The 26,320-nt window shown below is 40.9% G+C and overlaps 1 protein-coding gene across 1 annotated transcript; it reads left to right on the forward strand.

Annotated features, from left to right (window-relative positions):
• The first annotated feature begins 526 nt into the window (after positions 1–526).
• Positions 527–23,122, forward strand: LOC134549380 (ADP-ribosylation factor-like protein 8B). Its single transcript, XM_063394928.1, has 7 exons — positions 527–905; positions 5,366–5,446; positions 13,450–13,523; positions 13,897–13,990; positions 16,384–16,451; positions 19,743–19,813; positions 22,484–23,122. The coding sequence occupies exons 1-7, from the start codon at positions 717–719 to the stop codon at positions 22,531–22,533; spliced, it is 627 nt and encodes a 208-aa protein (XP_063250998.1). The 5' UTR covers positions 527–716; the 3' UTR covers positions 22,534–23,122.
• The last annotated feature ends 3,198 nt before the right edge of the window (positions 23,123–26,320 follow it).

Below are 26,320 nucleotides of genomic sequence, written 5' to 3' on the forward strand. Positions count from 1 at the left end.
AAGACAGTGCTGCCAGCGCGGCCTCGGCCCCTGTTGCTGGGTGTGGGATGCCGTACAGCCCGCTCACGGCAGCAGGGCCATCCCATCCTCCCACACCCCACACCAGCTGTTCCCGCACAGGATCCCCGCCGTGTCAGGAGCCGCCCGCGGCTGCATCCCCTCCCTGTGCGCTCAGGGCCGCCCGCCCCCGGCCCCCGGCAGGGCGCTGCCGCCGCTCCCCGCCCGCCCCGCCTGGCCCAACCCAACCCAACTCAATCCAACTCGGCTCGGCTCGGCTCGGCTCGGCTCGGCCTTGCCCTGCCCGGCCCCGCCCGGCCCCGCCCGGCTCAGCCCGGCCCGGCCCAGCCCCGCCCTGCCTTGCCCGGCCCCGCCCGGCTCAGCCCGGCCCGGCCCAGCCCCGCCCTGCCTTGCCCGGCCCGGCCCGGCCCCGCCCGGCCCGGCCCGGCCCTGCCCTGCCCTGCCCTGCCCTGCCCTGCCCTGCCCTGCCCTGCCTTGCCCTGCCCGGCCCCGCCCGGCCCGGCCCGGCCCCTCCCTCTCTGCGGCGAGTGGCGGCGGGAGAAGGGCGGCGGCGCCGTCACGTGAGGCCCTGCCTGGTGCTCGGCTCCCGACGCAGCCCCGCTGCCGCTGTCGCCAGCCCGGCCCGGCCCCGCCGCTGCCTTCAGCCCGGCCCGAGCCTCGCCGCCGCCTCTCCTCGCCTCGCCTCCCCCGGCACTCCCATGCCCAGCAGCGAAGCGGTGCCGCTGGGGCTGGGCGCCTGCCGCAGGTCGGGGGCGCTGGGCGGGATGCTGTCGCTGGTGGCGCGGCTGCTGGAGTGGCTGCGCTCGCTGTTCTGGAAGGAGGAGATGGAGCTCACGCTGGTGGGGCTGCAGTACTCGGGCAAGACCACGCTGCTCACCGTGCTGGCGGTACGCGGCCGCGGCCCGGGGCAGGGCGGTGCGGGGCCCAGCGGCGGGGCAGGGCCGCGGCGTGGGGCGGGCGCGGCCGCCCGGCGGGGCTGAGGGGCGCCCGCCCGGCCGGGGCCGCCGCCTCGCGGCCTTTCCGCCGGCAACAAGTGCGGGCTGTGCCGCTGCGGAGATGCCCCCGCCTGCCGTGAGGTCCCGCGGGGATGCGGAGGGATGCGGAGGGAGGGAGGCGGGGCGGGCGGGAGGGAACATGAGAGAGCTTTTGCAACCTCGAGAATTTCACAGCAGGAGGCTGTGTGTGAAAGGGTTTTCAGAGGGAGGAAGAAGATGTCTCCTGGGTCTGGCTGCAAACTGTGCCCGTCTTGGAGCAGATTCATGGGCCTGGCCTCTTGCCGTGGTTATGGTTGGCTTTCCATGTTCAGTGTATCAGAAGAATATATTGTGCATCCCTCAAGGCCACAAATTGCCCGTTACTGAATTCTCTCCTCCCATCAGTTGCAGCTATACTAATGCCTCCCACAAATCTTCCAAATAGCTCTTCCCCAGCATTCAAGTCTGATTCCAGCATTCCTTTATCCCTCTGATGGTGGCTTTGCAGCCTTTCTAATGCTGACACCTACCATGACATTTTCTCTTGTCACCATGTTGAAATATGTTCCTCATCTTTGCTGTGCAAAACTGCATTTGGGTGCATCCCAAACATTTGCTTTCAATCAGAGGATGGAAATAAACATCTGTCTATCTATATATATATGTTACATTTGCTTACTACTAACCATGAGGCTCAGTTAAGCTTTTCTGCCAGGTGGTATCTCTTGTGAGGTGTATCACAGCTTCAGCTTCTACGAGATGAAAATTTCTAGATGTTTTTGAGTCTTTACTGTGAGAAGGTAGTAGATCATGATCAAAACCAGACTGGCAGGTGTTTGGGTTAAAGCCAGAGAGATTGAGGCAATGAAGACAGACCTAAGAATATGATATTTGTTATTTGCTTTTGTATATGATTATGGATTAAGGGAAAAATAAGAGATTATGCATTAGTGTGAATGAAGAAGTGGAGAGAGAGCAAGAGAAATAGGAATGGCAATTGCCCAGGGGAAGTATGTTTTGGGTGACATCAGCAATCAATGGAATATACCTGTAGCTGGTATTTCAGGTAATTTGTCAGGCACTCAGGTAATCTTGCTAAGAGAGGCCTGGGTGCTTCTTACGTCCATTGGACGTGTTCATTTCCAGGCCTTGCCAAGGAATGGGAAAAATCATGACAAATTACATTGCTTCTTGGGTTGTTTTCATGAACAGAGCAAAGAGCACAGCAGTTCAGAGACCTCGGTAGTGTGTGGTGTCAGACTTTATGTGTATAACTCTTTGTCCACTCCCTTGTACTATACCGCTAGTGGAATGGCACTCTAGGTGTTTGTCGTGTTTTCTTCAACACCAGAGCACTCTGTTACTGCAGATCTGATTTTCCCTGCAGATGTTATTTTAGAAGACTATTCTACAAGGCATTCATGTTTTGTGACTTAGGGAGGGTCACACATTGCAGGTTTTGTAGATTTTGGATTTTCCAGTCTGATGACACTATGCCATGATAATCACCTAAGAAAAGTGGTTGGAGAATTTTGAAAAAAAAAATAGGATAAGCCACTGAATAACAGTCTGCTCTTGAATACTGTTGATACAGGAAGGGCAAACAGATTGGGAACTCTATGAATGTGCATACATGGCTAGAGTGTGACAGTGAAAATAGCTGTTGCAAATAGTGGCTACCTAAAATGCAAACTGCAGTGGATCAAGGGAAAACATTGGAAATTACGATTTTTTTTCTCTTTGCGAGACCACTCAGAGATCCTATTGTGCTAAGACTTAACAAACACTCTTTGGGACAGTCTCTGCTTTCAAGAGTTTGAGCCATACTTAGTCCTTAGTTACCAGTGGAAACCTTGCATAAAGTCACTGCCTTGTACTGTCGACATGCATTGATGTAATGGAGTAGAGTCTGGTCCATGGCTGTTGATATGGTAGAGGGTAATGACAGTGTTCATTATCCGTTCAATATTCAGAAACTTTTAGAGGACGTTACAAACTTCTTAGCATCAGTTACTTTTCATTTGTATGTGGAGGTAATCTGTTTTTTATTGAAATATGATAATAAAATCTTGCACTTCCTAAATATCCACAAAAATAGGCAATTTGTCATGTAAACCTTCCTTAGCAAGAACAGTAGTTCAGACATTGTACTTTATGGTGGTCAGCTGGTTACAACACTGAAAACAGAGTAAACAGAGCTCTTGGACACATGTGGGCAAATGATTGAACCTGTTCCTTTCTTTTCTTCACTGTATGGGAAAATAAAAAACTGTAGACATAATACTTTCTTTGTATCTGGTTCCATTCAACCAGAATGGGGAATCTTTAGAGGAAAATACTAAAGACCAATGGAGAGGATGCTAATTATTTACATTCCCCCCCAGTGCTAGAACAGTTATGATGGTTTGGAATTTTATTTATTTTATTTTGTCTTCCAGTTTAGAATATTATATATGATGTATAATTTGCTGACAGAAGTAGAATTCTGACTTTCTACAGCCTCCTGAGTCAACTGTCTGGTTTTCCAGGCATTCCTGTCATTGAGTAATGATGCTACATTTTCAGTGTTTATGTGTTCATATGTATTTCTATGTCAGTCTTCCACAAAGATGGGTACTAAATATTTTAACAAATTTGTATAGTTATAGAATCATTAAGATTAGAAAAGAACTCCAAGATGATGAAGTCCAACATTTGACTGAACTCTACCCTGTCAAGTAAGCCATAGCACAAAGTGCCACATCCAGTCCATTCTTGAACACTTCCAGGGACGGTGAGACTCCACCATTTTCCTGGGCAGACCAGTACCCAATACAGGAGAGGTTGGCTTTGTCTTACTACATCCAGTTAAAATGTCAGTGCTGGGTATGTGTATCTGTATGAAACTGTGGGGGCTTTTGTCTTCAGGTTTTTTTCCTACTGCTGACAAGTTACTGTAGCAGGGAAGAAGAGGGAAAAAAGAGACAAAAGATGGCAAAGATGTATAGTACAGAATTTAGCAAGAAGATTCCCATAAGTAAGGTTGAACAAGGAACTGATGGAAGTTGTTTCTTGCCTGAAGGATCTAATTCCAAACTCCAAAATTTTGTGAGACAATCGTAACTGTCAAAAGTTATACAGCTTTTAAAACCGCAGATTAAAAATTATTAACCTTATATTGTAAATCCAAACTGGAGGCAGAGTCATTCCACCACAAACAGGAAAGAGAAGAGTTTCAGAAATTGTACAGATCCCAGGAATAGCCCTGGATGGGTAGACTGATACACATTGCTGTTCCAGTGCACCTGAAGTTCTGATGTTCCATTTCTCAAATGAGAGGGAACTGATGGAACATGACTGCATCCTGCCTTGTCCATATAGCCGTATTTTCTTCAAACAAACAAGCAAACAAAACCACACAGGCACATGGGTTGATGAGGTAGATACGGGCAGGTAGATGCAGAAGGGCAGCAGCAGGCTCAGAAGGTGCTGCTTTCCTTGCTGGGTGACTGCAAAACCAGGATTGCTGAGCGTTGCAGAGAGCACTGGGGCCTCTGTGCGGACATAACTTAAGTAACAAACTGCCTATCCTACTGTACCATGTCCGGGAGACACAACAGCTTGTTAATAATGCATTTTCAAAAGGATGAATGATCAGTTACCCACTCAGATCAGAGGTTTGTCTTTATCCTCAAGAGGTGTCTTCTGTAGTATGTAGGATTCCCATTGGTGGGATGAGAAGTGTCTCTGTTGTGACAATGCTTCTCTGAAGTAAGGGAGGAGGCAGCATTTTTGTGCTGGGGGTTTATGTTTGGGTTTTATGTTACACTGAGCTAGTACCTTGTACTTTTCTGTCTTAATAGCATGCTCTTAGCTCTGCAATAGGATTCCTGTGCTGTCACCTACACAAAAGAAACAAGTCTGCACATAGTACTCTCTGCATGGGCAGTCCTTCGCTGTTTTTATATTTGGAGTTAAGTGGTAACAGTAGTGAGAAACTACAGGAAAAAATCATGGCACAGTCAGTTTTATATTTTATCATATTGGGAGCAAGCCTAGTTGACCTTTGAAGGTTTCTTTCAACTCAAGTCATCCTACAATTCTGTATTTTGGCTGTGCTGCCAAAGGATCAGATGAAGAATTATCTGAAGTCTCGTGGTTTCTGGGGTGATCTTTGTTGCTGAAGAGAATAAAAGCTCATTTAAAGGGACTGAAATGAACAGCCTTCCTTGATGTGACAATGCAGTAATTGAAGTGCTGGCCAGTGCTCTTGCTGAAAATTAATATCATATTTTACAGTATTGTAAAATAACATTTTTTAGATTGCAAATGAGAACCTTTCTTGTATGTATCAACTGTTTTATAATAAATATAATTTTGGCTTTATATTCTAGTCGGGGCAATTCACAGAAGATATGATTCCTACAGTCGGCTTCAATATGAGAAAAATAACAAAAGGAAATGTTACCATAAAGGTAGGTGTGCATATTTGAATTAATACAGAATGAATAAATAATAGAGTAATTTCAACTGGAAATATGAAAGACAGGAAATGTCTTTGAAGATTATAGGATCCCATATCTGTTTTTCTAGCTCCAGACTAACTTTTTTTAAAGCAATAGTAATATATTTCTCTGTTACATTAAATCATTTGGTTTCATTGTGTTCAATCCCAGGCAGAAATTTTGTTGCACATTTTTGATTTAGGAAAGTCACAAAATGTGGACTTACTGAGGCAGCTGAGTTGACTCATAGGGGTGTATCTACTTTCTCTCTTCCCCGTCCCCCTCATCCCAACTGTAAGTGCAATCTGGAGCCACTTGACTCCTAACTCGGGTATCTCAGTGGAGAGCGTGGTTTAGCTCACACATTAGCTATGCTGAAATAGAACATCTAGCTTAAGTTAATCAGGGAACCATCTCTTAGAGCTATAGAGACACATAGGCATCAAAATAGAGATAAACCACTCCAGTAGTGTTAAGGCACTGTCTGTTTGATTAGGTAGGGAGCCTGATTGATTAGTCTAGATGAAATTCACAACTTCTAGCTAAGATTCAGTGAAGGGGATCTAGGTTTTTTCATTGCTTTGACTTTTCCCACCTTTTCCATAATATGTTCTTTTCTCCCTCAGTTCTATAGATACTCTTCCTCTGGTTTGGTATGACTCCTAAACCACTGATCAAATTCCAGAGATGCCACAGTCAATAAAAAAGTTACCGCATTCAACCATAGCTCATAAACAATCCACAGGAATAGAATTTCTTTTGTCTTTTGTTTTTTGCACAGAAGCAATGAGGCCATGATTGATAGAGAGAAAGCACAGGCATAGTTAGAGGGCTGTACTGGTGCTGCTGCAGAATTGTCAGAGGTTGAAGAGATTAAGTTGTGCAGAGAGGGTGTGGGTGAGGTTCTGTGGAACTGGGCCTTGTTTTACTCTTTGATCTCAAAGGTAGTTTTAAGATATTTGCAATAGTAGAATTTGTAAGAATAAGGAGATAATGCTAACATAATTAATATGTTTATTAGTTTCAAAAATGATACTTGGTTTGGAAGTCAGTCTGCATAGGAAGATATCTTGACTCGTTCTTACGTTATCTGTGCTACAGCAGCATTCAGTGAAAGTAAGGCGTGTAGGGGAAAATGACTCTTACACATAGATGCTTATTTCCTTAAAAGTCTGTCAGGATAAACTACTTGTGTGTCACTATTCCTATATCTAGATTAAAATCTTACAGGTTATTGCTAGATAAGGCTTCCAAAATTATTTTACTTTGAGAAAAATTACATCATCTATTAGTAAGTTGATGACTCAAGAATGATGAGGAGGTGCTTCTTGCTAGAATCCTTTTATGAGCTATTTGCAGCCAAATAACAAGGATTCAGAGTAAAATTTTCTTTAACCTTTTTATCCAAACAGAGCAGGTAACCTCTCTCATAGAAGTATTATGATATTCAACTGTAAGCTATTACAATTCATGGATAAAGTGTTATTTTACTAAGCCCGTGAAGTTCTTAAAGCATGACACAAATGATGTTTATGCTAAGCAAAGACCTAATATTATGTCTGACCTTTTTCAAAGGTTTTGGGGACACTTAAAAACAGAATCAATTAAACTTACTGTAAAACTGAAGCTGAGAAATCATCTGGGTCAAAAAGTCGTCAAGTGAAAAATTTGCATTCTACAAGTATAAGATTGATCACTTCTGGAAAAATAAGTTGTAAATCCAGCAATTAGATGATACTAATCCTTTATCTGTTTATGGCTGTATTTTGGGGTAGTGCAGTGTCACTGCCTGGTTTCTTTACTTCAGTTCTATCTGCAGATTCCATACAATTCCAGAAGGCAGAAAGAACTGAAACCCATGGTCTTCTTTCCTTCTGATTTTGGCAGTCATTTCAAAAAATTGGTAGATTTTTTCTCATGTTTAGTCTCTAATCTTAATTTGTAAAAGTACGATCACTGGCATGCATGTGTGGATGAGTGTTTATCTGAACCACATTAGAAGAAAAACACTGATTTATGCAAGCTGAAACATTTCCAAGGAAGTTACCAGTTTCAGATGTTCTTGAACTGAAGCTAAACCTGTTTAGAAATGTAAGGCTGTCAGCATTGACCATGAATTGTCAAATTTTGACTTATCAATATGTTAAATAACCTGTCACCTGTTATTTCTAAGTAGATAATGCAGTCCTTCCTTTAGAAGGATTTTACCACATGGTATTTGAAATCTAAGCAGGCAGCTTTATATTTTGAGGTTGTGGTTGAGGTATTGAAGTACGGGATGTTTTCTAGTATGGAAATATTTTATGTACTACAGCTTAGGGATCTGCTAGAACTGTTCTATTAAAGTTCATTATAAAGCTGATGGCTATTTTTTTTCCTTACAAAAATATGACTGGATTGCTTTGAGATTTTAATTCCAAACAAGTTTTGCTGTTTGCAGAGTGATTTGATTTTGATGGTTTTTCTGTTTTTTGGATCTGCTTAGTATTAGCAGTCCTTTTGTTTTGGTGAGATTTACTGTTCAACAAGCTAGACAGCAATTAAGAAAATTTACTTTAACAAGCCAAGGTGAAGAACCTCAGAAGACTTGAATTGTGAATTGTGCTATGTAAAGTGATTGGGAACCTCCAGCTAAGTAACCTTTAGTTCTTGCAGTGATGGTCTTAGAAAAGTCTCAGTTAAAAGGAAATGGAGCACCACAGACATGTATACACACAGATAATGCCAGATTGATTTCCCTTGCTGTTGCGTTTTTTTCCTTAAAATGGCATGGCCAGGCAGATCCTGCACTTCCCGGCCACTGTGGTCTGGAGGGAGTGGAGAGCAGGTGCTCAGGGGGCTGGAGCTGGCGGGCTGGGCTGTGGTCACCCCGGCTGTCACCACTAGATGCCGGTGTCCCTCCACCACACCCTGCACAGCCTGGCTGTGGGAGAGCAAAGCTGAGCTTCTTGCGGCTTGCACTTTGCTCTCATGTGGCAGAGAGGCCGGAGAAGGATACCAGCTCTGTGCATTCCTGTGCCAGCTTCCTTTGTTGCAGCACACCTGCTCTGGACAGTAGTGTTTTCAGGTCTCTGTGCATCCTCATAGAAGCAGAATCCTTCTTCTTTGTATTGCTTCCTCCTACTATTCAGGTTATCTTACCTGTGATATTGTCATTTCAAATGTCATGCAGTAATACAAGCCTGTGTGTGTACTCTGAGTGTAGCTCCAGCAGTGTTTCAGCACATACTGGCTATTCTGTGTGACTCGGATCACTCTGAAAAAGCTATGCCATGTCTGGCCTAATTTCAAGTCAAAGTGGTTGTTTCTATTAAAAAAAGGAGTTTTGCTGGATGTCCCAGTGTTTTATGGTAGTTGTCTGTAAGGAATAGCTGTACTGGTGGTTCAAAGGAGCTGTGATCCACAGCAGGAAGCCCAGTGCTTCCTGTGCTAAATCACAGGGATTGTTTAGTGTTTTCATTAGTGACCTGGGTGGTGGGACAGGGTGCACCTTCAACAAGTTTGCTAGTACGAAACTGGGAAGAGTGGCTGGTGCAGCAGAGGGTTCTGCTGCCATCCAGAAGGACCTTGACAGGCTAGAGAAATGGACTGATAGGACCTTTAGGAAGTTAAGTACAAGGACTTTGCTTTTGTGTCTTTAAAATCCACCTGTTGATCCTTCTAGCATCGTATTTTGTGTCTCTGATAAAATGGCCCCTAATCTCTTAGAAATACTCTCTCCCATTAAAATGCCTCTATGCTTGTTGTCAGGAGTTGAAGATACTTTGTGAACATTTGTGCTGTAATTCTATTTCCAGTTCTTCAGTGAAAATGTTATGATTAAATTGAATTGTGCATATAGCTATTTTCTTTTATCTGATGTGATTAAAATGCCCAATAGTATGTTTAAAAGTTGGACTTTATCACCAGTGAGGAGGGAGAACAGAGTTCTTTAAAGGGTCAGGACTGATTTCAAAGAACATAGTGTTCTGAGAAATATTGCCTGCAGAAAATGTAACTACATTGCACATTTTTTTTTACTCTAAGAGCAACTCTGAAGGCATTCCAAATATATAGGATAATAAGTAGTAAGTATTCTAAAGTAGTGGGATATTCTGACTTCCATATTAAGTTACATGGCTGGTACTACAAGTTAGGCTGTATAGATTTGTATATACAGGGCAAGTTATTAAGGAGTTTAAGGTTATTAGGTTTTTTATTCTTCTGTTTATTAGGGAAAAAAGATGGGTATTTTTGGTTGAAGATTCCAGTCTAGAATGGGTGATTGTTTAGGATTTGTCCCTTGTGAGCTGAGCCAGGTGGTAACCCAGCCTGAGCCAGTTGTCTTAACGTGGTGGGGAGCAGTGGGTGCTTTGCAAGAATGGTTCACCAGGTAGGCAAGGTGGGTGAAACAAACGGAATAATTTTCTGCTGTTGGTGCCCTCTGAGCACTTCAGTAGCCAAAGAGAAATTTTGGTCACCTGGATTAAATGCCTAGATTTTAGGTGGTTGAAGTTGTTCCATGCTTTCCGGTTGCCCCCTATCATTACACACTGAGTTGGCTATGAGTGCAGTGACTGCTTGCTGTGTATGTGTGAGCTCACTGGTCACATCTTAGGCTTGTCTGTATACATTGTGGTGGTGGATGTTATTGGTGCTACCTTATTCTGCCCAAATACTGCTCTCTGCTTAAGAAATTCCTCACCTGTTTGTTTAGGTTAGGTTAGGTTTTATGCCTGAGACTTCCTGCATACTTCCAAGAGGAAAGATACATTTTGGAGTTCAAATATTTGTAGTGTTGGATTTATCTTGCAGGTTAAGATGTCTGCATGTAAACAGCTCTATGTCTGCAGTGAGGCTGAAGCTCTTTTAATAATAGAGGAGCTGTAGTCAGTATTGTCAAGCCTAGAGCATAATTCAGTCACCCTAAACAAGATGTTACATCTGATCAGCTGAAAGGCTGTGTAGACTTTGCTGACCACTGTGAGATTGTAGGTACTGAACCCACACACTGCCATCAAGATACAAATTTCTCATTGTAATCTCTGTCCATGAGAAATCTACCCAGCATGTCTGAAAAAAAGCCACGTAACATGACCTCTACAAAACCCTCATGAACCATCAAGCCTTCTCACAATGAGCTAATTTGAAGAAACACAGCTAGAATGTTAACGAACCTTTCTGTAACTGAAAGCTTTCAAAAATCTTTGAACCTATTCATGTGCATTTTTTACTCAACTGTCATGATAAGCTCTGTGCAAATAGCTGTGGTCTTAAGATGGAGCCTTAGATCCTCCTGGAGAAATTGGAAAGAGAGAAATCCAAAGTTTCCTCTTTCAGAAGAATTTGATATATCTCCAGTAAGTAGGTGGTAAACAGTGGTTCCATCATGATAATGTAGTTTACAGATTAAAACATTGCACTAATTAATGACAGTGTAGACCCACAAGCACAATAAGAATTACTACTGTATAGGAGTAGATAGGAACAAATAAAACAGTGATGTATGAAATGCAGTACCAACAAGATATGTGCCTTTGAGACTGAGCCTGACTAAAAAATCCTTGAGCTTATAATCTCCTGTGAGGCGATGGTACCAGGTATCAAAGAAAATTTTTCTCAGTTTGGTCATTCTGTAAGCTTTTGCTGATTCTTAAAATCAACTGGTGTTCTAGGGATAAAATTACCTTTTAAATATTATGAAACTTTTTTATTCCTGAGGGGCTAGTAAAAGCCATGGGAGAAATTTGAAGATCAGCCTCTTTTTAAAAACAACCAGACAAAGTAAAGTTCTTTTTATAGCTAGCTGTATGTTCAGCTGTTGTGTCTCCTGCCTATCCCCATTCATATCCAGAACATATTTTTTATCTGTTTGTTAAATACTGGGATGCAAAAATAGTTGACATACAAAACATGCAAGGCTCATGCAAGAAAACTTCTTTAACAGTAAAACCTCTCCCCTTTCCTTCCTGGATACCTCTTGTATTCTCACAGTTCTGTCTGTTCAGTCATGTATTGTGAAAATGGTTTGGTGCAGCAATTTGTGTTTTGAATTAAGGAGTTAACTCTTTCATTGGCTATTCAATGTATTAAAGAGTATTAGAAAGTTACTATTAAAAATGTTTTGATTTCAAAGGGAAAGAGGTGAGGATTTTTTTTTCATTTCATACATTTATTTTTTCCATATTTCAGATAATTATTACTATAGTGATGTAAACTTGATTCCAAAGCATTGTCAAAAACACCTAGTCTATACTGTGTCCTTCATATTGTACTTTAATGAATAGCTGTAAGCCTGATTAGGGAAACTGACTGGAAATGACTTATCTTTCCATTGTTTCAAGGTGACTTTTTCTCCTAATGAGAGTAATCTTGTTCTGCAGTGCAATTTAATATCGTAAGATAGAGTATATCATCAAGCAAGGACAAAACCAGTATTTTTTTATCTTGTATTATTTATTTTGTGATTAGTCCAGGCTACATCATCTTGTAGATTTTCATTGCTATCAGCATTCCAAAAATCTAATTTGACTACTAGCCTGCCCTATCATCTTTTCATCTTTTCCTTTTTTTCCTCTGGTCTACCATGAAAATAATTCAGTTTCTTTTTTAAAACACACAGATGTGCACCAGATGGCTTTCGATAGTTTCAAGGTCTTGATGAGTTATTGGAGTAATTAGTGTTGGTCTAAGTTTTGTCACCTAACCATAATGCTGAACTGTGTACTCATCACGTTCAGGCTTTTAAAGTATAAAGCTTTATTTTACTAAGACCTTTGGTACAGGGCTTCAAATGTCAGTACAGATAAAAATTGATACCCACTTCATGGTCAGAAGCTCTTTCATGTGTAAAAATTTTGATCTTATTCAGGGATCAAAGGTACTCTACATTTAGGTGATACAATAATTTTATGTTGGAAAGAGTGATAAGATATCAATCAGGGAATAATTTTAATGGTGAATTGGGAAATATTTCTTTCTAATATATGAATGTAAAATATTGAAAATGATACAGAAATTGATACATAAATATGATTTACAGGCTGCGAAATTAAAAAGATAGTGGACATTAATTGAAAAAGGCCTTATCCCATGAGTCTGTGAAGTCTTGCTCTTTTGTGCAATGCTTTGTTGTCACAGCTGGTTTAATTTGGATTTATAGTGTAAATGTGAGAACAACTCTTAAAAAAAATTGTTTCTATATATATTGCTTCCAAATTTAGTTTCTTCCATGATATATATGTGCCTTCTAGATCTAGTATACAGTATATATTGTTTTGATAGCTAAATCTGCTTAAAATAAGAAATCACTTGTCTTTGTCCTTGGCAGAGGAATAAATCCATTACTTTTATTTTTCAGTGTTCATCACTGTCTTAATCTGTGTCACTTGTAACACAACTGTCTTTGGATGTAGCTGTAACAGATACATTATCATGAAGCTCTGGCTGGCATGATGTAGATCTGTTACCTGGTATTTTGACCTGACAAGCAGTTTTGAAACAAGGTTTTGTCATCCACCAAAAATACCAATTTTTTTGCAAGTAAAGCAGGATACGTTTTGTTTATTTACTGTCTCTCTTTAACTTGTTGAAGATCTGATACATTCTTAACTTAGGTCTGCCTAGCAACATTAAAATTAACCTGTATAACTGTTACATACAATGATGATACTCTTTTTTTGTTGTTGTTGTTTTGAGACTATGCTTTTGCAATAATTCACTTCCATATCTGAGCAAGACTTTTCTTTCAGTGAATGGGAAAGGGTAACATTCTCCGAAAGAACACTTGGAGTTTTTGATGTCACAGGTCTGACTTATTCTGTGAATGTGCTTGTCTCCTTCCATTTGCTGGAAGGTGCCAAGAAGACCTTTTAATAAAATTTTGGAATTGGCAGTAGATCCTGCATGCTGCATATAAGAGTTAATTTATTCTGCTGGGTTAGGACTATATAGTTAAAAACCATTTTGTGGCTGGAGTGTTCTTACCTTTTCAGGTGTGGGACATTGGAGGGCAGCCAAGGTTTCGAAGCATGTGGGAGCGTTATTGCAGAGGAGTCAATGCAGTTGTGTAAGTTTTCTGTTGTATGTCCACAGAAAATGTACTTTGCGATATATATTATTATAAACTTAAGTATTACATTATATTATATATGAATCAAATGGATTTTCTTTCTGTTCACTCCATCACATAAAAAGTCTCAGTACAATTAAAGTAGTGTGTTATGCACGTGCAGCAACCCAGACATGTAAGTAATTGCGTGTTCCAGGCCATTTTTTCCCCCACAGGCTGTATTTAACTCTGTCTTCCTATGTCAATTAATGCAGGGCTGATACAACTTTGGGTTTTTTGATGCTCTTGTCAACATCAACATGTTTGTCACATTTCAGATGTTTTAATGCAGGTAATGGTCAATACCATAAATAACTATTCTTCGTTGCAGTTACATGGTGGATGCAGCAGACTTAGAAAAAGTGGAAGCTTCAAAGAATGAACTACACAGTTTGATAGATAAGCCACAATTGCATGGAATTCCAGTAAGTATTTTCATTATTCTTCTTACCTGAATGTTGACAATGTGGCTTAAATCCTTCTGAGTTGGTTCCTCTGGTCTCTTAAAAATACTGGGGTATATATGATGCAGCCTTGATACATTGAGCACTCTTAGAAAAATTACTGTGATTTTTTTCATAGTACTCAACAACTTATGGGCGCTCCATTGTGTTTGTACATTTTTTTGTGTAAAGGTCAGAATAGATTTAAAAAAATTGTGTTTTCACATGTTGCATTATCAGACAGTAATTACTTCCAGTCAGTGCCTTGTTGGCTAGGTTTCAGCCAGTGATCCAGGTATGCTTCTGGCAGTATCTTATGGCATGTGAGATCAATCTTTCTGCAGATTGGCAAACAGTAACATCAAATAGTAACATCCTCTGCCTCCAGAGATTGTGTAGGAGCTTGGCTTTTTATGTGTCCTGACTTTTTCTTGACTTAGTATTTCAAACTAAATTGTGTGGAAAAAATGCAAATATGCATCTGTTCTCCAGTTGGAAGTGTCAAACAATAGTGTATTCAGCTGAAATTCTAATGAGGAATATGAAGGTGGAGACTAATGTTGTTTATTTAAATGTAATCTGCCAATTTAGGAATCTATCAGGTTATCACTGGTCTTCATGTTGACACCACCAAGCAAGAGTTCATACCTTGAGTACAAGAAAGAGAACAGTAGTACATACAAATGAGGAAGAAGTTGCTCACAGCTTGATGGCTCTTCCATGGCCCCTTTTTTGTAAGCAGTTATTTGGACACTTGGCCACTACAAGTAATCAAAGTTACCTGAGGGTGGGTAGGCAGTGTAGGACTTAAAGAACTCAGTTCATGTGTCAAAATACTGTCAAATCAACAGAAGGAACTTCACATAAGATAAGCCACCACATCAGGAACTTGAGATAAGTACAGATGCCACAGTAGACAAGAGCTAATTCCAGACCCATTGGAGCTGAAGGTTTAATTAGCCTCTGGACATGCTACTCATCCTGACATTGCCACCATTGCAGACTGTGGGAAAGGACGTGTTTGTACACACGCCACCAATTATGGGAATGGCATCTACACCCCATGGATACCTGGGACTTGGTCTGTATAAAAATGGTCCCTCCAGTATACAGTCAGTCTCCTTCTCTCTCTCCCTCCTCTCCTCCCACTATTCTCAAAGGAGAGTTTTTCAAGTGATTCTCCATCTTTTTTATAAGGTTTGCTATTGTTGTTGTGGTTTTACATGTTAATTATCTATTGCACAAATCCTACAGAAATCTACAGTTATGCTATTCATGGGGAGTGACATTACCTCTCCTTTGCACTCACTTCAATGATTTTTGCTTCTTACTTTTCCTTACTGAAATGATTGGTCTCTCATATGTTGAGTAGTTCATTTAATTAAGTTCCTTGCCTTTTATATGTTATAATATCACATTCCAAACGCCCAGCCTGACCTGCATGGTAATTTTCAAGGTGCAGTTACTTACTTCTATTTCATATGTAGTCATCAACATTGAACTTCCTGCAATTTATTGTGATAAAGATTTGCAATATAAATTTTAGAGCAACTTCATTAATCTGGACTGCAAGTAGTGAGTTTAATATGTTCCATATTCATGGGATATAATAGGACTGTCTTGACTTAGAATTGTAGCACATCTGGAAAAAAATAATGCAATCATAACTAGAAAAACCTCCCACTGCTTACTTTATCTTAGAATGTGCTCAACCCATTTATCTGACCTTCATTTATACTTGAAGCCTTAAATAGGAACTCTGAAGTTCCATCATCTATTTGGTAAATTTTCTGCATTTCTTGGACTTAATTCCTAATGGCTGCCTTTCAGATTTCTACCATGGATGCTCAAATTGGAGAGAGAGGTGGCTGGTGCTTAGGTGATACTTGGTTCAGAGGCTGAGCTGTTCAGTGTGTCAGTGTGAAGAAGCAAGAGAGCAAAAAGACAGAGAGAGAATTTTGTCTGGGTCTTTAGGACCAGCCTCTGCTGCTGGGCTCTACTGTTCATTAATATCAGTCTATTCCTCTGAATTGAATATCCTTCAATGGCTTGAGTGCACCTGATGCATGCTCTCTTCCACATTTCTTTGCGTTTAATCTGACACCATCCTATAATGCCATCCAGAATGGAGAGATTCACTTCCAGAGGAGACTCCTGATACTAATGCACCCAGAAATAATTTGATCCAGTTTTCAGAGGGTATACATCCAGCATCTGGTCCTGACTAGGAGCGGGATTTCCATGATTCATTTTGAATATGTCCTCTGTTACGTTCTAAATAGCTGCAAGATTAGAATAATGCCAAAAAAAATAACAGACAAAAATAAACTTTCATTGCTCCTGGATTTAATATGCATATGAATTGTTTCTTTCAGGTGTTAGTTCTTGGAAATAAACGAGACCTGCCAGGTGCACTGGATGAGAAGCAATTGATTGAAAAATTGTAAGTAGCTGGCATTTGTAAAAATCTGAGAGACAGTGTCAAGTTTGATATATAAGTCAAAAATTATTGGTAGTCTATGGCAATAACTGGCTATAAAAGATGCTATTTTACATTCTCAGATATTCCACTTCAAGCTCTGCTGGCACCTGATGTAGTGATCTAGGCTGATAATTGCCTGCAGTAGATCTGAACCTCTCTTGATTGTTGTTTGGTTGTGTAAAATTATTTCAGATAATACTGTTTTCCCATCACTGAGGAGAGAACTGCTATGGATAGTGGAAGTGTCTTTTTGACTTCTCACAGTGCAATGCAGTGTCAGTTTAATGCTTGAATGGCATCAGAACAGAACCATATCAATCTAGTATTGGTAAATTTAGGAAAGTCAGGTATTTTTGCCATATATCCAAAGCATAACTTAGGAATTACTGAAACTAACAAACTAATGCATAGTAAATGTAATTGTAGAGAAAATACACAATTTTGTAAAAATGACCAGTATAGCACTAATTTTGTAAAACAGGACTCACAAGTCACTTAATTTTAGCTAGTAGAAAGTAAGTGAAGTTTTGGTATAGTAAGGATGGTCCAAAGTCTAGGCTACTAAAATTGGACTCACAGAATGGCTGAGGTTGGAAGAAACCTTGAAGTTATCTACCTGCTCAAACAGAGACTTTTTCCCCATGGAGCTAATAGCTCTGGACTATGTCTAGGCAGCTTTTGAACATTTCCAAGGATGGAGACTTTGCAGCCTCTCTTGGCAACCTTTGCTAGTGCTTGATCACTCTGAGGTAAAAAGTGTTTCTGTGTGTTCAGAGAGAGCTTCCTGTGCTTCAATTCATGGCCATTGCCTCTTGTCCCATCACTGGGCTCCATCTTTTTTACAGGCTCCCTTCAGATTTTCGTACACATTAATAAGAAGTTCCCTAAGCCTTTTCTTCTCTAGGCTAAACAGTCCCAACTCTTCAGCCTTTCTTAGTATGTAAATTGCTCTAGTTTCTTAATTTTAGTCATCCTCTGTTGGGCTCTATCCCATAGATTCATATCCCTCTTGTATTGATGGTCCACAGCTGGTCAGGTACAGCCTTACTGGTGCTGAGTAAAAGGGAAGGATCACCTCCTTTAGCCTGCTGGCAGCACTCCTACTGCACCCCAGAATACCATTAGCATTTTTACCACACTGCTTGATCGTGTTCAACCTGGTGAGCCACCAAGACCCCCAGGTTCTTTCCTGCAAAGCTGCCTTTCCAGACAGTTGGCATCCAATGTCCTGGTGCCTGAGGTTGTTCCTCCCCAGGTGCAGGACTTTGCACTTCCCATTGCTGAACTGCATGAGGTCCCTGCCAGCCCTTTTCTCCAGCTTGTGGAGGCCCCTCTGGGTTGCAGCACAACCCTCTGGTCTGCCAGCCACTCCTCCCAATTTTTCCGTCATCAGCAAATCTGTCCTTTGCCCCATCATTTGCAACAGATGAAGATGTAGAACAGGATTGGACTCAGTGTTGGTTCTGGTGTACATTGGCAGTCACTGGGTTCCAGCTTGCCTTTGTGCCACTAATCACTCAGTGTTCAGCCAGTCTTCAGTCCTCCTCACCATCTGTGCATTCAACCCATACTCTCTGAGCTTCTCTGTGGGGATATTATGGAAGGCACTGTCAAAGCCTTACTCAAGGCAAGGTGCACAGTATCTGTTGTGTCATCTACCAAACTGTAGATTTCATTGCAGAAGGTTATTGAGTTGGTCAAGCATGATTTCCCTTGTGTGAATCCATGCTGACTACTCCTGGTCACCTCCTGTCTGTCACCTCTTGCCTGGGAATAGTTTCCTGGATTAGTTGCATCACTGCCTTCCCAGGATGGGGCTGACTGTCATGTACTTACTTCCCCAGGTCCTCCTTTTTCTGAAGAGTGACATTTGTTTTCCTCTACTCTTAGGCACCTCTCGCAGTTGACATTATTGTTCAAAGTGCCCTCACAATGTGAGGCCTCACAAAGTAGCCTCGCACCAGGGGTGATGGACTTCTCTATGTCAAGTTTGCTTCTTTATTCCCTGATCTGATCCTCTTTTATCAAGGATACAAGGGTACAAAGGGTTCTTTGCTCTTAACTTACTCATTATCTCTGGGCCCAGGGTTTCTAAAGGCTAATCTTGCTAGCAAAGGCAGCGTTCTCATGTCCTGTGTAACCAGGTCCCCTGTCTCATTGAGCAATGGGCACACATTTTCTCCTGTTTTCCATTTGTCACTTTCTAGTTTTCTTTGACATCCCTCATGAGATCCAACTTCAGCTTGGCTTTGGCTGACCTACCGGTGTCTCTGATTCTTAGACAAGGTTTCTTTATTCCTCCCAGGTTACCTGTCTCTGCTTTGACCTTCTGTATGCTTCCTTTTTATTACTGGGTTTTGCCAAGAGTTTATTGTTCATCCACTTAATGCCTTTTGGCTTTTTTTCCAGGCTTTTTAGGATAGTTTATTCTTAAGTTTGGAGATGAACTTTGAATATTAACCAGCTTTCTTAAGCCCTTCTTTGCTGCGTGGCCTAACTACATTGGACTTTTCCAAGCAGATCTCCAAAGAGGCCAAGTCTGCTCCCCTGAAGTCCAGGGAGGTCCCTGTTTAGTTCTCTACTAGAATCTCTTGTATGGTCTTCAGACTTCTCGGTGCCTTCACTTCCCACCTGCTTCAGGAAAACATTTTGTGCATGTTTGTGTGAATTCTGTGACAATAAATAAATTAAAAAATAACCAAATGTTCAGAAGCTCTGAGGGGAGGATGTGGAGAATTCCCAGAAAGGAGTTGATTAAGAATCAGTTTCTTCCTAAATGTAGAGGCATCTTTCCAGGAGGAGTCAGATCTGATATATTAAGTATGATTAGTAAACATCCTGAAGATAAATGGTGTGGTCATTTGAGTACTGTTATTTTATTATGATTTACTGGAAAAAAACCTCAGAATTCTAAGTGAAAAGAGTAAAAGGTGAATGATAAGACATAGGCAATACTTAGTTGCAAACACAGAACATTATTTTTAGCTTATGGATTTCTGTGGATTTATTTCTCACTTCTGCACAGACCAAATGAGAAATTCAAATTTTTGTGTAATGACTTTATAACCTTTTAATCCTTATAGTTTAAGAAATGTGTTGTTTTCTGTGTGCAGTGGCATATTTTAAGGATTTAACATCTGAGAATAGAATTGAACCCACTGTGTAAAAAGCAGAAAACATAGAATTTAATGGAAATTTCTGTTTTCAGTGTTTGTGGAGTTATAATAGTACTTATTGTTTTTGTTTCTGTAGAAACCTTTCAGCTATTCAAGACAGAGAAATCTGTTGCTATTCTATTTCCTGTAAAGAGAAGGATAACATAGGTAAGCTTCTTCTAGTGTCATCAGTATATGCTTTGTACTTTGGATCAGATCAGGTTTGAACATCTACCTCCACTATATTATTGTACATCTCAACTTACTTTGAAAGATATTTTGCAAATATTGTACACGACTGTATTTGTTTTAACACAGAATTATGTGTAATTAAAGGAAAAACTTGCAGAAATATTTAGTTCCATGAGAAGTTAATTTGACAGGGACCTTGGAAAAGCATATTTAAAGCCTAGAGTAATTGAATCCTTTATAGGAAACCTGTGTTGCTTTTGAAGAAATGGTAGTTGCATATGAAAGCTTTCCAGTTGTTAGGTGATCCAAAAAAAAAGTTGATGATTTATTCCATACACAGTTTTATTCGGTAAGCAGGTTTTATGTGCATGTTGCTGTTGCTTGAACTGAGGGAGGGGTGCTTTTTCCAAGTGGAAATGCAATGAGTGTATCCTGTAGTCGGTGAAGATCTATCCTCATGAATTTGTCTTCCATCTGCCTTTGCTTTTTGCCTTTTTCTCTTTCTCCTGTCTTCCACTTTCCTGTCCCTTTTTCTCTGTCTTGTTCTCCCATTCCCTACCCTCTACAGGGCAAGAGGAAGGGATGAAGCACAGGCTGAGCTAGCAGCAGCAGCAGTTGTCTGGGGACATGCTACCTCTGTGCCACCCTTTCTCTGCATGCTGCTGAGACAAGTGGTGCTGGATGCTAGATCTAGCCTGGCTAGATATTTATAGCTGCTACGTGAGGAAGCCAGACTTGATAGAAGAGCTGGACAGCTCTGTAGGGCTCAGCTGAGTGAGAAACTGAGTGGGAATGGGAAGAAAACCACTTTCCCTCAGCAGCAGGGGAAGCATCTTACACCAAGAGAACCAGGTAGTGGAGATGGTGAGGAGACTGTACCATGGCACCTGGACTTCAGTAAGCTGGGGGAGATTTCAGCTGTGTGCAGAGATGTGTTAGGCAGTGAGGGCTTCTCCTGGAAGTGGTGTGCATGACTTGGGTATGTTAGCTTGAAGGAGACCAGACCCATGTTTGCTGCAGTTTGGGGTGCAGCTGTTATCTTTGAGTGAGGGAGATGCACAGAAAGTGCTGGTCCACTGGGGAAGATTAGACTTCAGGAGATAAGAACTGTAGAAGACAACACAGGATAATCTCAATAGTTGAAGGGCAGTGAATGTTATCAAGGCTTTCAGAATGCTGTGCTTGATCCTCATCAAATTGGCAAGGCTGCAGTGGAGATTGTTAAAAGTAGGATTGTGAGTTGAAACTAGTAAAAACAGCTTAATTTCTGAAAGAATCATGGAGAAAATAAATTTTGATCCCAGTCCATTCATCTGCTCTGGAGGAGAAAAGCATGCAACAAAAATCATGCTAAAATTTGCATGAAAGAATAATGCAGAACAGTGTAGATCACTTACCTGTGGAAGTTCTGGGAGTAGTGATGAAAAAGACTCAAATCCTAACTGAGGCTTGGTCAGGTATCTTCCAGTGTAATATGGTGCCTAGAAAGACTAGCCAGGTTCTTGATTATTTGCCCAAAACAAAATAAGAAATGGGAGCACACTACGTATAACATTTGGGACTGTGTGGGCATTGTTGGAGCACCATGTGCCATATTTTGAGGAAGACCTTGAGAGAAGAGGTTGGGTGAGAAGCTAGGGAGACCAGAGGGCTGGAAAGTACCATTTATAATGAAGGACTGTTATGCTAGCTTATTAAATTGATGAAACTAGTAGTCTGTTCAGGAGAAGACTGGGAGCTGTCTTCTTCCTCTGTGTTTTTGACTGATGTCAGTGCAGTTGAATGAGATGATAGTGGTTTTTCAGTGCAAACTGCAGCCTAGCTAACTGGTCTCATCAGGAGATGTAGGAATAAGGCTACCAGTTACTGTGTTAATTACAGTTACTAGCTTTGATATAAGTTCAGTGGGTTGCTTTTTTCTGCAGTCTCAGTGCCTAAACTGGTCTGCAAGGATATTCATGGAGTGCTGTCTTAAGACAAATAATGGCAACAAATTTCAATTTGAGAGCTAGAGCTGCTGCTGCCCCCTAACATCCTTCCTGCCTTCCTGACAGATGTTACTGCCTTGAGGCAAAAACATCTAATCTGCTCATGAATCAGTCTGTGAACTGCTGCAGTTTTCAGCTCAATGCATTGGATTGCATCAGGAGGGGTGCCAATTTCAGCTATCAAATTTTAGTCCAATGTTGCATGTCTTTCAGAGACCTTGGACTCCTACAACCTATCTAAATAGCTTCTTAATGTATTGTCAGATGTTTGCTCTTCTCATTCCTTCTGTTTGTGTATTTGCCTTTGTTCTCACACAGCATTTCATTCTAGTCTAGATTTTACAGTTTGTTTTATGGGCATCTTAAATCTTTGCTTTTTCAGCATTTCCTTATCTATGGCTTGGAGAACTTGATGTCAGTCATCATATTTCAAGAATACAAAAGGCACATGATTTAAAAACATACAAAAATAACTAGAAAAGGCTACCTGGAGGTTGAAGTTCTGAACTTTATTTATGTGTGAATGAGAACCTGTGGTTTCTGGGTTTTGTTTGGATGGGGGTTTTGTATTTGTATTAACCTGCTGGTGTTCTGTTGTGCTTCTACAGTCTGCAAACAAGCTGCTGAGTTTTTAATTTTGTTTCGTCTATCCTGGCAGACATAACATTACAATGGCTCATTCAGCACTCCAAATCAAGAAACTGTTGAAGAAAATTTTGCTGAAGATAACTCTTCCCCGGTCACTTTGACTCCTATCAGCTGTACACACTGAAAAGATAAGGAATGCAACTGTCTACTACCAGGACTCACTGTGGTCATATTTGTTAACAGAAGTAAATCTGACTTGTAACTTGTCTATCCATTTTGATTCTTTTGGGGTTTTTTTTGAGTCCAGATATTTGTCTGCTTAGATGAAATTCCTGAATGCCTTAATACAAGACTGGAAAAAATCAATAATTTTTGAGCTGAAATGTTTTGAGTTTATGCATGCAAATTGTCAAATACATAGTAATTTTTTTCTAATTTGAAACTGAATAAATTGTGCAGTGGAAACAAATGACTGGGTTTTTTGAATGTAGCATATAATTACTTACACAATGTCTTCCCTTTGAACACATTTAGTTAAGTACTAATAATCAATTAAAACTATAATTAAGAGCTTCTTATTTGAACAAAATCCTGATATTCAGAACACTTTCACATACTCTGGAGAAAAGTTATTTATGAAGTTATGTATCTGTAGTTACTTAGTTTTTCCAGTCACTAATGTGAATTATTCATATGAATATTTTTTTGAATTGAAAAATAAAACATTCTAGACAATCTTGTCCTTCTTTATTGGGAAAGGAAAGAGTCTGGAATTGTAGTGGATAGTTTTCTTTCTTAAACAGAGAGTGAAATAGAGAGCAGGTGAGATCATGTGCATCTTCTCTGACGTTATTAACCTCCAAATTCATGGATTTCCTAAGCATTTTTGCTGTAAATGAAATGGTGTTTGTGTATTATGTTGTCCATTCCTGAATAGTTGGATTTTTCAAGTATACAACATTAAATATCTGGGATCTGAAGTAGGATTAGTTCTTTAGAAGCAGATTAAAGAAGCAATTAATTTTTTAAATTTTGATGCTTCTCTAACATCTTACATATACCTTTTTCCAAGTGCTTCACTTAAAAAGCACTCTGATGGGAACTTTTCTGTGACTGTGAAAATTCTGTTGCATATGGAAAGTTCATGCCAGAAACAGACACTCAGTGGCCAAGAGTTTCAAGGACACTTGCAGATCTAAGAGGGAGTTCAGGCATGGTTCTAAAGATGCTGTAAATTGATTGCTGTAGTATTGAAAGGGCTGTAAGTCATTTATGCGCCTCCACTTAAGTACTTGAACTACAGAAATAGCAACATTTTTTTGTCACTTCTCTTTGAGAATGCTTTTAGGCTAGTGGCTCTAATAAGCTGCTAAGACCATACAACACAGACTTAATAAAATCTTTCTTGAGTGTTACAGGAATGCTACTTACAAACATGATAAACGTTATAGCATTGTTGATAATGTTTGCAGTCTCACCTGCAGAAGTGTGGCCCTTTGGGGCCCCAGGGGCTCATTGTTCCGTGGTAATATGAAAATAATTTGACTAAGTGATGAGTGCTCAGTGCATAAGTAAGTGGTGGATGCTCCTGGAAGGGGGTGTTGCAAATGACCTTCCAAAATCTGACATGTAATCCATCTAGTGACAATTCGTATAGTGAAAAAACAGCACCACGTATGGTGGCAAAGGTAATGAATTTCAAATGCTCTTGTTGCTCATGGACTTTTGAATGAGAAGCGCCACTGTAAAATACACTGGAATTGCACTCCCTTTGCATACAACACATGAGAAGAGCTACCTCTGCACCAGGGTCTCAATATCCTCCCTGTTATGCTTTTTGGCAGTAGTGCCTCATGCTTCAGAACTGTCATCCTGGCATGGAAAGTCATGCTTCAGGCATAAAAGCTCCACCTCACTGAATCACTCCTTAATCTGAACTCCTCCCCTCACCCCTTTGCTGCAGGAGGTTTGTGGGAGTGGACAAAACTTCTTTGCAGGTTTATTGCAGTTGGTAAGAAAAGCAGTGCTGACTCCTACCTTCCTTTGCTTTGCTCAGTAGTATTTCCTTGGGAGGTGACCAATGAAGTGACCTTCCTGTGTGTGATATCTAGTACCAGTACCTAAGGACAATGTGTGGAGGGAGGAGGTCAGATTCCAGATTGCCCAAATGAATCTTTGGGAATAAGAGGTGAAAATTAGCAATTTTGTTATTAAAATTTTCCTATTATGCACTATATGCTAATTATTTTCCTCGTTTCTCCTACTGTGTGACCTTGTATCTAAACCTTAAGCAAATCAGCACAGGCACTGGTCTCACTGTTCCATTTGCAACAGCCTGTTTTTCAACAATTTGCCTTCAAGTAATTTTTCAGAATAGGCTTAGCTACTGTCAGATGCAATAGCTTTGTGGGAAAGATGAACTGTAGGTGACTGACAGCTGTGACATCTTATTTCTGAGACTATATTTCTGGGAAGGGTTACAGAGATCTAGACCACTGGAGATATCATTGCAGCAAAATTGTTTGGAGAAGTCACAAACACGTCTTTCAGGGAGCCTCTGTGCAGGGAGTGTCCCCTTGCTCAGGCAGCAATACATAATGCAGTGCCTTGCATGGATCCACACTTGGTGTTTCAGGAGCAGGGAGGGTGTGCAGAGACAAGGAGAGACAAGGAGTGACCACACTGCTTTCTGCTTCTCATCGCTCTGAGAAGGTGACTGCAAGGCAGAGCAGCAGAGGCTGCTGTTGTGCTCTGGCTCTGCCTGGGAGGTGGTGAGTACCCTGCTGCTCGAAGGTCCTGATGCCCACCCAGCATGTGTGGTGCTGGTAGTCTGATCTACATGAACAACATCCTCCAGGCTCTGGGAAAAGAGCAGCACTGGGGCATGTGGACAGCTGAGGAGCTGGGACTGACCTTCAGTTAAGACAAAGCTAGAAATCCCACACCCTGCAATGTCAAGAACCCTAAAGCAGCACAAATGTAATAGTGATACAGACAAGTTTCACTTCCCTTTTTTCCTTCTCCACGTGTAGGAGCAGTTATGGCCCTGTCACCCAGGGCTATAAAGGACCACCAGGTGCCAACCATCTGTTTTACTTCCAGCACATTTTATTTATGATTTTTTTTTCCTGCTAGCAATGTAATTCCCTCCATATTTCTTTTCCATTTGCATTGTGTATTGTGGGAAGCAATCATGAACATAAAATTTTAGTTAAATGATACTAAAAAAAATTAAAGTCGTTTTTTAAAAAATGCACTATAAAACTTCCACATTTATTGCAGAGAGCAGTGACACATACATAATTTGTTCCTGAATAAGCTATTTGTAAGATGCTGTTTTTTCAGTTACCTGAGCAGCATATTAAATTGAATGCTGCTGTTCTGTGCTTTGGGACGGGGTGTACATAGCAGCTGGCACAAGACTTTCGAGCAGGTGATGGAACATATACAAGAATTGTGTATTGTGACCCCAAATTTGTAAAGTTTGTGAAACAGAACACACTGTACTTTTGGCTCATGTCACCACCAAGGCCCTTCTGCCTCTGGCTGTGTCCCAGCCTGGTCAGTGTCACGCACACTGTGATCCTGCAAGGGCCAGCATAGCAAACTCTGCCTAACTCAGGCCACAGTATCATCGCTTGGAGACCTGTAAGCAGGGAGTTTGGGAGAAGGGCTTGCTTCTGGCTATTTTCTGCACTGTGGTTTCCAGGCCAGTTCATGCCTTGGAGTCAATAAGTATCCATCTATACAGCACACCTGTGCAGCATTTGTTCCTATGGATTTCTCTTACTCAAATGACTTTAAAGAGCAGGACACATTTGTACATTTCCCTTCAAAGACTCCAAGGTACACCGGCTGGAGCCTTAGTATGTCTCCATTATATTTTAATGCTTCACCTGAGAAACAG

The sequence above is a fragment of the Prinia subflava genome, chromosome 4 (genome assembly GCF_021018805.1).
Source record: "Prinia subflava isolate CZ2003 ecotype Zambia chromosome 4, Cam_Psub_1.2, whole genome shotgun sequence".
NCBI lineage: Eukaryota > Metazoa > Chordata > Aves > Passeriformes > Cisticolidae > Prinia > Prinia subflava.

Bases quoted from the DNA above. Each gene is read 5' to 3' on its own strand.
- LOC134549380 (XM_063394928.1), top strand. From the start codon at position 717: ATGCCCAGCAGCGAAGCGGTGCCGCTGGGGCTGGGCGCCTGCCGCAGG. The intron at 906-5,365 runs GTACGCGGCCGC...TTTATATTCTAG, and splicing joins CGCTGCTCACCGTGCTGGCG to TCGGGGCAATTCACAGAAGA. The intron at 19,814-22,483 runs GTAAGCTTCTTC...CTATCCTGGCAG, and splicing joins TAAAGAGAAGGATAACATAG to ACATAACATTACAATGGCTC.